This window comes from Coregonus clupeaformis, chromosome 17 (genome assembly GCF_020615455.1).
Source record: "Coregonus clupeaformis isolate EN_2021a chromosome 17, ASM2061545v1, whole genome shotgun sequence".
Classification (NCBI taxonomy): Eukaryota; Metazoa; Chordata; class Actinopteri; order Salmoniformes; family Salmonidae; genus Coregonus; species Coregonus clupeaformis.
Window position 1 is genome coordinate 11,198,861 of NC_059208.1, and position 11,315 is coordinate 11,210,175.

The 11,315-nt window shown below is 41.8% G+C and overlaps 1 protein-coding gene across 1 annotated transcript; it reads right to left on the reverse strand.

Annotated features, from left to right (window-relative positions):
• Nucleotides 1–478: 478 nt before the first annotated feature.
• LOC121585628 (iroquois-class homeodomain protein irx-4-like) lies at nucleotides 479–5,053 on the reverse strand. The gene is made up of 6 exons (XM_041901951.2): nucleotides 4,028–5,053; nucleotides 3,560–3,808; nucleotides 3,215–3,324; nucleotides 2,729–2,891; nucleotides 2,260–2,428; nucleotides 479–1,695 (listed from the first exon to the last, which is right to left on the reverse strand). Exons 1-6 carry the CDS (start codon nucleotides 4,082–4,084, stop codon nucleotides 1,100–1,102), a joined length of 1,344 nt encoding a protein of 447 aa, XP_041757885.1. The 5' UTR covers nucleotides 4,085–5,053; the 3' UTR covers nucleotides 479–1,099.
• Nucleotides 5,054–11,315: the final 6,262 nt, after the last annotated feature.

Sequence of the window (11,315 nt, forward strand, 5' to 3'; positions counted from 1 at the left end):
CACACACACACACACACACACACACTGAGGGAAAAATAGCTCACACGCTCTCTCGCACTCCAAGATGCATTAATTGAGGAACTATATGTGCAAAATATTCAGTCTTGGAGGAAATTGAAAGTTCAATACAAAATATAAAATAAACCTATAAATATAATAGGTAATAAATAATATGTTTATTTTTATCATTATTATATATATATATATTTTTTAATGTCATTAGTAGGCTATGATATATTCCCATGTGATTTAGTAGATGTAGGTTTACGCGGCACAATTTCAGCACCATGGAGAGCGAAAACAAGGCACCCATAAAAGGTCTTCCTTTCGATTTTGTAAGATAGTTCCGTTTGCAAAACGTAGGCTATAGGCCGCTCAACAACGCACCCGTTTCAGCACCATGGAGAGCGAACGCAATGAGAAATCAGACTCAACAGAGAACATGATTCTGCAAAAAAACAATTGTTTATTTCCGTGAATCAACAACTGCAATTGGACTTTAGTGCAAGAAGTGTGAAATGTGTCTTTCAGATGTGATCATAAGCAAAACATACTGTATATTATGCTCTACTTGGTTTAAGAGGAAACATTGTGCTGTCATGCTTCATGTTATTATAACAGGTCTGGAAAAGGTGATACTCTGTGTCCCCACTTCCCATATCATAAAACAACATGTTTTAGTGATTAAACAATCCAGCACTTTCTAATCTGTTGAATGTGGGGGAGAATGGGTAGGCTACTCCTTTTCTTTTCTTAGTGTCCCAAGGGATTGAAGCCCTCTTTTTTCCACTCATTTGAAAATGCATTTAAAGTGAAAGTAGTCCGAATTTGATATTTATGCAACACATCATTGTTTTTTAATGTTTGTCATTATAACGTAATTATACTGACGTTGATGTACGTTGATGTATTGACATTTTTCTCAAACAAAAAAAGGCATGGAAGCATGTAGTATCATAAGGAGTTCAGATAGCCTTCTGCTCATGTTGAGTTAATTCAAATGGTGAGAGGATAGCAGTCTCTGAATGTCTCTCTAAGGAAGTTTATACATGCTGCAAAGACGAGGTAACATGTTCAACAGAGTTCTGCCTTCCATCGCCTATCCATTTAACCCAATCCACACCCTGTCCACGGCTGACTTGGACAACACAGGTTTAAAGGAACTCTGTCTGAACAGTGGGTTGTGGAAGACCCCGTCCACCCAATCTCTGAGGGTAGCCACCGGCGAGTCCTGCTGCTCAGCCGCCCTCACCTTCAGGTGGGGTACTTCAGTCGGATACCCCCCTGGGGAGAGGGACTCGCTGGGGGTGGCTGTGTGCATGCATGGAGGGAACTCAGGTTGGATTGTAGCAGTTTGTGCGATGGACCAGATTTTAGGTTTGCTGCTCTCTGTACTTCGCAGGTCCCGTTGAGTGTAGAATGAGTTGGTTGTTCGGTCATGGTCTGGTGTGTGTTTGAGGCAATCTGCTGACAGTGGCAATCGCTGGTTCCCATGTTGGGGTGTGTCTGGGGTATGTGTGAGTGGGCTGTTGGAAGGGTCTTTGGGGTGGTGCCGTTGGTCCGGTGGTGTGTGTACTGGGGTGTCCTTGGTGTGAAACTGGTGTTTAGGGTCGCAGTCAGAACCATCTGACTCTAGCAGATCAAAGTCCTCAAGGTCACTCTGTTGTAGGTCCATACACCTCCCCATTACAGAATCTACAACCAAAATATACATAGATGTTTTAACAATCTCAAACTTGACAGCACGGATAGAAAGCAACTTCCATCTAAATGAATGGGAAGCCATTTTAGCAGCCAGGTCACCCGTGATACAAGTCAGTATTCGACATCCATCCATGTCTGAGGACGTCGGGAGATGACGTGGAAACCGGCCACTAGGGGAAACAGTAAGCATCTGCCTCTGATTCCAAAGGTTGCATGTTTTAATCCAGCGATAGATAAGTTGATTTAGATATTTTTGTTTTAAGCCTATCCCAAACCTTAACCCTTACCTTAACCATTCAGAGTTAATGCCTAACCTTAAGAATTTGGAGTTAATGTCTGAACTTAACCCTGAACTTAACCCTAACCTTAAAAATTCAGAGTTCATGCCTAAACTTAACCTTAAACACTTCGAAATTTGACGTTTGGAACAACTTCCAAATTTGAAGTTTGAGGAACATGGATGAACATCTAATTCTGACGTGACTGTGAGAGCGGGTAGCATTTTAATGGGTTTGTCTAGTTAATGATATAAATCTATGGTACGCATGCACTCACCATCAACATCTATCTCGCGTTTTATTGGCTCCTCCTCTTGCGATCCCTCCACACCATCACTGTCATCATCACAGCCCCTCTCATCAGAGCTTTTATTGGCTCGTGGTGACCATGTGACTTTGTTCTCCTTCTTCAACCGCCGCCGTGCGTTGGCAAACCACGTGGACACCTGAATGAACAAACACATTAATAAATCATTACATATTTGATCAATTCCCAAGCCTACTGTTGTGGCCTTGAGCAAGGCACTTAACCCCTAAAATTGCTCCAGGGGCATCGTATGTGTGTGTATTTGGGGTCTTTTGGAGTGTTTAGGATAAAGCAGAAGACACATTTCTGTGGGATGTAATCTTCTTCTGTGATTAACCAGTGCCTAGTGCTCCTCGATCATACATGTACTGTAACACATGATAAGTTCAGTAGAGCTCCAACTAACATATTCGTCCGCAAACACTGAGCCAGTTGTTACCTGTGTGAGTGTCATCTTGGTGATGATGGCGAGCATGATCTTTTCTCCCTTGGTTGGGTACGGGTTCTTCTGGTGCTCCTGCAGCCAGGCCTTCAGAGTGCTGGTGGTCTCCCTGGTAGCGTTCTTCCTTCGGGCCGCGGCACTGTCCACTGATGACCCATACCTGGGAGAAGGGAGGTGAGGGGAGTGGTGTCAGAATAGCGGTGAATTTGACAGAGAAACTCTTCCAAATATTGCATTTTTCACATTATGTTTAATGGATCTAAAATGTGCTGGAGCTTCGTTTTCAAATATTGTATTTTTTTCCTCCTTGTACTTGGTGTTTGACATATTATATGTGCAAGAGATATGTGTGTGTAAATGGAACTATGTTATGCATCAATTATGCATGCCTTATCCCTATTTCTCACATTCTGATAATATTTTTATGTTTTCTAACAGAATTACAAGTTATTTAGAAACAGATAACATGTTTAGTAGGCATACCCATATCGGTCATATGGATACTGCCCAAATGCGTAATCATACGGATAGTACGCAGGGGTTTGAGAGGCCCCCACATGTGCAGACGCTCCATCTTTGGACTCCAAGGTTCCCTGCAAATATGAAATCAACATATTTTCATTGACATAACTTGACAAAACCTTTCAAAAACGGAGTCAATTATTTTTTGTTTATTCTACGTTGCACACCACAGATATGGATCAGTCCAGTGCGCACGAATTGGGCAAAGGTTTTTCCTTTTTATTTTCGCTGACATAACCAATTAAGTGAAAAAATAAGAAAGAAAGAAAAAATTGAAGGAAAGTCAATATAGAAAAGCCTACCTACCCTGGCATATAGAGCTGTTGCGTCGCCTCCGCAGGTGCCATAGTACCCCTGGCTCTTTCCATAGCCAGCTCCGTACACACCCAGACCTATAGCCGGGGTTGGTAGCTCCTGGCCTGGGGAGCCGAGCAGCCTGCTCTCGTACACTGGGCACCGAAGAGGCTGGGGAGAGGGATGCGTCACACCTGAGTCCAGGAGAGACCTTCCGCCAGGCTCGAAGCAGTTGGCCAAAGAGCTCGTGCTCATGAGGAACTGGCCCGAAAACAAGAAAACATTCTTCAGGAAAAATATAGCCAAAACGAAAAATGCTATCAATAAATTACAGTTATTTTGTAAAACAAACAAAAAAGTAGGCTATCTGATGTATGTGCAAAACCAGAGACACTAGCCTATAAAGTACAGAAACAAACAATGTTTTCTTTCACCACAATTTATTTCAAGTTTCTTCTAACTTAGTAAAAGACGCCTTACCTGGTGTGTAGGTGAGTAGGGATATCCTAGCTGCGGGTAAGCCATGATATCAAACATCAGTGAATGTCGTCAAACTTTAAAGGATCAAGCACGAGCACAATGTCCAACTGTCACTCATCCATGCGTCAGGATCAAGTAGCCCGTAGACGCTGATCTAAGATCAGTTCTGCGATTCCCCTCCGAAGATTGAATCTGGGGAAGATACGCTTGTGCTAGATCTGTGCGTAGAGGTAACTTTGACTAAATCAAACCAACACTAAGACACACTGCTTTCCACGGCGGGTAAAGTGCCGGCACCCAAGATTTGGTTTGTAATGAACAGTCTGCTTCAGCTATTCTTCGGCTCTTCTATTGAGATATTAGAGAAACATCAGCTATAGAGCAATTCTCCCTTGGGATGTTTTTTTTGGGGGATGGCTCAGGTCCAAGTCGGTTGACGGTTGGTGACGCGCTGAATTAATGAATATGTTTACCGTCCAGTCAGTCTGGTGAAACACATTATTTGCAGTACAAAGAGGCAGTGATGTTGTGATCTATGATCCACAAACCAACCATGCCACTCCTGATGCGCTCTCTGCTTTTAACGCGCCTGTCTCTCTGACGTCACATGGACACTCGCGTGCACAACTACGGGTCATCTCCTTCAGAAACGCATATTTAGTTCAGGACCTTCGATTTAGCCCCGTTTCGTGGAGAAATACAAATGTGTAAAATAATACAAAATATATTCAATAAATTAAAAGCGGTCAAAAAGCATCACTGAGTTAGAAAAGCCTGCTTTCATTGTGGAAAAAAACGACGGTATAGACCTAAATTCCTCCTAATTATCTTGTAGAGTAAACGTATCAAAGTCTGCTTTTATTGAACTACAAGACGAGAAAGAATATACAACTATATAACTCGGGGCAGTTTCTCCAAACTGTCTAAAACCATAGACTCCTTCTCGTTATTGACGGTGTCTGTGAATGACAGACCTGCTCGCTTAAAGATTTTTGTTTCCACACGAGCGCACACACCGCCCCGGGATCCCGGTAAATATAATGAGGATGTGTTCAATTCGCTCCCTCCCTCCCTCCCTCCCTCCCTCCGACACACACACACACACACACACACACACACAGAGGGGGAACAAGGAATGATGTGAAAGCTCTATCGCGGATGATTGATGACTATGAGATTATATTAGCATAATAGCTTTTTATTCCTGTAGTTTAGATAACATGTCACCTCAATGAAATTACCTCCTGACTCCTGATCAAGCTGTTATAGTGGAGAGGGAACGAATTAATCAAACAATAAGCACTTCTCTTATCTTGAGAGGGCATCATTTCCAACTCAGTGGTTGTGATAATGATAAATTCAAAGTTGCCCTGGAAGAGGAAATGCTATTCATATTGTGATTTAGCTTTATTATACATTATTGTTTACCTGGTTTTTAATTACTAAAGGTCAAATTGTAATTATAACCTAATAAGGTGTGTGTGTGTGTGTAAGAATCCCCCTGTCAGAGTAATTCTTAACAGATCAATGTCATCTCTCCCCAGAGACTATCCAAACACATCATCCTTGATAAAAAACACTTGACTTGAGATATTACTGATATAACAATACTGTAACTGTATCTGTCATCACTAATCTAAAGCATTAATGATGATGGGTACCTCATCTCTCTCTCCCCCTCTCTTGCTCTCTCAACTCTCTCTCTCTTCCTCTCTCCCCCCTCTCTCATCTCTCTCCTGCTTTCTCCCTCCTCTCTCATCCTCTCCCCCTCTACCGTAGCAGCTAAAAGGGTAAGCATGTTTCTGTTCACTTATTCTGCATCATTGATGAGAAGGGTCAGTGGATTTATACCGTACGCTTAGTTCACTGACTCATTCCCCTCTTTAGGGCCCTTATTAGGGGTATGAGAACACCTTCTGATAGCCTGGCTAATGTGGAAGTATAGTAGGGAAGCGTTCTGTTTAGGACATTACTGTGTGTGTACAGTATGGTAGATGGTGGGTTAGGTTAACTATAGTTTACAACGGTATAGGTTTGTTATTAACCTCTTCAGAGAGAGAGAGAGAGAGAGAGAGAGAGAGAGAGTTAGAGAGAGAGAGAGTTAGAGAGAGAGAGTTAGAGAGAGAGAGAGAGAGAGAGTTAGAGAGAGAGAGTTAGAGAGAGAGAGAGAGAGAGAGAGAGAGGACCTTGGGTCAGCTATTTCTTCCCCAGAATGAAGCGAGTTAGGAAGTAGAAATTAAGTAGAGGAATTTGATAATCCAATTAGTAGATATGGACAAAATAAATGCCCAATATTCAATTATATTCTTTGTTGTTCTATTGTATTGTATTGCATTGCATTCTGTTCTATTGCATTCTATTCTATTGTATTATATCATTTTGTTTCATCATACAAGAGGAGGATGAGAGAAGATCAAATGCTCTTAGAGGGGGGAACTAAACTTTTCTCCATCGCTCTACTTAACTAAAACACCTTCATAAAGCATTTCTATGCACTCTCTTTCTCGCTCTCTCTCACTCTCTCTTTTTCACCGCAATCGCCAGCCGTCTCTCTCTCTCTCAGTGTTCTTTAAGTGATTTTTCATCAGAGACATTTAAACCATGTTTTTCTCCTCTCTGCCAAAGACATTACCAGCTGTACCTCTTCTCCCAATCTTTTCTGCTGAAAAAGCCAAACCTGAGAGACACAAAAAGCATCTACATGTTAAATAGTGATTAAAATTGTATAGTATTCGTACTTTCAGGTAGGACATATTAAAATGTACCTTTCTGTACCGTATAGTGATTGAAGGAAGTTGTGATTGGAGTTTTCCTCCTTTCTGCATTTATCTACCGTGATGCTTTTTTCTCTCACATTACCGTGTGTGTGTTTGTGTGTGTGTGTGTGTGTGTGTGTGTGTTTGTGTGTGTGTTTGTGTGTGTGTGTGTGTGTGTGTGTGTGTGTGTGTGAGTGTGTGTGAGCACCTGCTGTGATGCCTTTTCCTCTCTCACATTAACTCCATGCCCCTCCCACGGTATTATAGTTGAAGTATGCAGAGAGGAGAAGAGTGTGTGTGTTTACTGTTGACTACGCGCACTATGAATGAATGATTGATGTGAAGGGAACATGACAATAATCACGGTCTGACAGATGAAGTGTATTCTCAGATACCTATAAAAGTATGCAATATAGATGTATAAGTATGGCATATATTAATATAAAAATATGCCATAGAATATTCAAGAGAGGGGAATAATTACATTTATTATGGACTCATCTTTTGAGTCCTGTCTCTCTGACGTCACATGGACTCTCGCGTGCACAACTACGGGTCATCTCCTTCAGAAATGCATATTTAGTTCAGGACCTTCGATTTAGCCCTGTTTCGTGGAGAAATACAAATGTGTAAAATAATACAAAATATATTAAATAAATTAAAAGCGGTCAAAAAGCATCACTGAGTTAGAAAAGCATGCTTTCATTGTGAAAAAAACCCGACAGTATAGACCTAAATTCCTCCTAATTATCTTGCAGAATAGAGGGGAATAATTACATTTATTATGGACTCATCTTTTGAAAACAGTCTGTCACAAAAGCATGATGGAAGGGGCACTCAAAAGCATGATAGAAGTCTTCTGTACTGTTCCATACAGAATAACATTGCTTTTGTCATTTCATTAGAAAAAGGTGTTTTCTTGAAACTTTGTGATGCACAGAAAGAAATAACATCATCCTGTTCATTGTCAGAAGTTAAACACACTGTCATCCTATTGGAGTGATGTGTATTTGTGTGTATAGCATCTAAAGCCAGAGCAGGAATACAGAAATATGGACACATTTCTATTTGTAGTGTTGAGCTCAGATGAGGTTGAAACAGTCACCTTTCATGGGACAAATGGAATGTCAATCAAGCACTGGAACACAGAAGGGTTCTCCCCCGGGACATAGGGGTTCTAGAATGATGATGGGCCTCTGTTGTAGGAACATCATCACTTTAGGTGCAGTGGGACTGATGTTGGAAACCAGTGTCCTTTTATCTCTCTCCTGTTCCTCTCTCTTCTCTTTCTCTCTCCTCTCTCTCCCCACTATCGCTCACCTTTACTTTCTCCCCTGTGCTACCTTCTTCCCATAGCTCTTCCCTTTACCCACTGCCCTGTTCACCCTTCTTCCACTGTTTTTCTGCTCTCTCTTTCCTCTTTGCTACCCTCTTCCTCTCTCTCTCTTTTACCCTCTAACCCCTCCCCTCTTTCCTCTCCCCTCTCTCCCATCTCTCTATCCTCTTCCCTCCATCTCCTGGTCTTGTAGTTTGGCTGGAGTGGGTCAGAAGGGACTGAGTTGAGTGGTCTCTCTCAGGGTCAACCAGGCAGTAAAAGTGTGTGTGTGTGTGTGTGTGTGTGTGTGTGACAGAGAGAGAGGGTCGATAAAGAGATTGGCGAAAGAGGCCTTATATCACATTCCATCCAAGGAAAAGTGTAGAGAGATGTGAAGAGAGAGAAAAGAGACAGAAAGCAGGAGGGCGAGGAGCAGGGGGAAGAGGAGAGCGAATGAGAGGAAAATGAGTAAGCGAGAGATGGAAGGATCATTTGAAAGAGAAAATGTAGAGAGGTAGAGAGACAGAGACAGAGAGACAGAGATTGAAGAGAGATAGGAGAATTAGTAAGATGGAGAAAGAAAGGTAGATAGAGAGGTAGATAGATAAAGAAAAAGGGAGAGAGAGAGGTAGATGAATAGAGAGAGGTATAGAGAGAGCTTTTAAAGTGGGTATGCTTTCTGATCCCTGAGAGACTAGCTGTATTCCTCTGCATTACTTCTGCTTCATCACCTTCTCCTCTCCCTTTCCTCTCCTCCCCTCCTCCTCTCTCTGTGCTATACATTATTCACCCCTTCACCCCTATGTCCTAAGGGACCAATACAGACCTTCATACTGCCGCTAACACTTTAACCTGGGAAGAGATTTTCAATGTAACGATTCCAAATAGTGTATGAACTGATATAAAAAACAACACTTGATTCAACACTTTGAGTTTTTCAGTTAAAAGTATTATACAACATTCTTGCCACCAACAGAATGTTATATACAGCTCTGGAAAGAATTAAGAGACCACTGCAAAAATATAAGTTTCTCTGGTTTTACTATTTATAGGTATGTGTTTGGGTGAAATTAACATTTTTGTTTTATTCTATAAACTACTGGCAACATTTCTCCCAAATTTAGAGCATTTATTTGCAGAAAATGACAACTGGTCAAAATAACAACAATATGCAGTGTTGTCAGACCTCGAATAATGCAAAGAAAATAAGTTAATGTTCATTTTTAAACAACACAATAGTAATGTTTTAACTTAGGAAGAGTTCAGAAATCAATATTTGGTGGAATAATCCTGATTTTCAATCACAGCTTTCATGCGTCTTGGCATGCTCTCCACCAGTCTTTCACATTGATGTTGGGTGACTTTATGCCACTCCTGGCGCAAAAATTCAAGCAGCTCGGCTTTGTTTGATGGCTTGTGACCATCCATCTTCCTCTTGATCACATTCCAGAAGTTTTCAATGGGGTTCAGGTCTGGAGATTGGGCTGGCCATGACAGGGTCTTGATCTGGTGGTCCTCCATCCACACCTTGATTGACCTGGCTGTGTGGCATGGCGCATTGTCCTGCTGGAAAAATCAATCCTCAGAGTTGGGGAACAATGTCAGAGCAAAAGGAAGCAAGTTTTATTCCAGGACAACCTTGTACGTGGCTTGATTCATGCGTCCTTCACAAAGACAAATCTGCCCGATTCCAGCCTTGCTGAAGCACCCCCAGATCATCACCAATCCTCCACCAAATTTCACAGTGGGTGCGAGACACTGTGGCTTGTAGGCCTCTCCAGGTCTCCGTCTAACCATTAGACGACCAGGTGTTGGGCAAAGCTGAAAATTGGACTCATCAGAGAAGATTACCTTACTTCAAGCCTCTATGGTCCAATCCTTATGGTATTTTGCAAACCTCAGCCTGGCTCTTCTTTACTTCTCATTGATGAAGTATTTTTTTCTAGCTTTGCACGACTTCAGCCCTGCCCCTACGAGCCTGTTTCGAACCGTCCTCGCCGTGCACTTCACCCCAGCTGCCGTTTGCCGTTCTTTTTGTAGGTCACTTGATGTCATCCTACGGTTGTTGAGTGACATTTGAATGAGTTGGCAGTTATCCCGGTCAGTAGAGTCATTTTCGCCCTCTGCTGGTCTGTAGCTTTGTTGTCCCCAATGTCTGCTGCTATGAACCGCCGTCTTTGAAATTTTAAGGATGGAAGCAACCTGACGCTCACTGTATCCCTCTGCCAGTAAAGCCAGAATTGAACCCTTCTTTTCCTCACTCAAAACTTTCCTTTTCAACTCTTTTGGCATGGTCAATAGTTATTTTTTTTATTAATATTACTTTTGAGGTACTATTAGCACTGTTTTTGCCATCCAGCTGGTCCTATTGCAAGAGGATAGTGATGACCACAGCAGTGGATTTTATACTTTTCCTCGTTAAATAAGATTTGGTTCAGATGATCACCTAATCAGTACCTAATTCAGTAGAATTAGGTGTGCCTGTGTTGGAATTCAACAGACACTGGAATGGAATGGCTGTCATACATGTAGAGATGCTGATTTAAGAAAAATGTGCAGTGGTCTTGTCACGCTCGTTTACAGACGGGACGGACCAAGGCGCAGTGTGATATGCATACGTTTATTTATACTGAATAAACACCACGACACAACAAATGAAACGAAACGTGAAGTCCAAGGTAGACAAACAACATACCTCACACGGAACAAGATCCCACAACCCACTAGTGCCAATAGGCTACCTAAGTATGGTCCCCAATCAGAGACAACGAGCTACAGCTGCCTCTGATTGGGAACCACACCGGCCAACATAGATCTAAACGATCTAGATCTAAACATAGAAAATGCAACATAGAACATACCACACAGAAAAATACACACCCTGACTCAACAAATACGAGTCCCCAGAGTCAGGGTGTGACAGGTCTTAATTATTTCCAGAGCTCTATATGGGGCATACAACAATCTCAGCTCTGCAGATTTTGCTGCGAAGAGACAGAATCATTACATAATTTATTCTGGTATTGCCATTTATTTTGGTGTTGAACCTGGTCACAGGTTCAGGAAGTGCTGAAAAATCACAAAATTAATTTAAAATTAACCCTACAAATAGCAGTTTTGGGCTATTTGGAAAGCATAGTAAATCTATCAACAATATACAAACATTCTTATAAAAAAGTATTCATATTTTACCTACAATCTGTGTAAACTATGCGAT

Coding starts and splice junctions, on each gene's coding strand:
- LOC121585628 (XM_041901951.2), bottom strand. CDS start 4,084: ATGTTTGATATCATGGCTTACCCGCAGCTAGGATATCCCTACTCACCT. Junction 3,325..3,559: donor CAACAGCTCTATATGCCAGG/GTAGGTAGGCTT, acceptor TCATATTTGCAG/GGAACCTTGGAGTCCAAAGA. Junction 2,429..2,728: donor CCAAGATGACACTCACACAG/GTAACAACTGGC, acceptor TTGTTCATTCAG/GTGTCCACGTGGTTTGCCAA.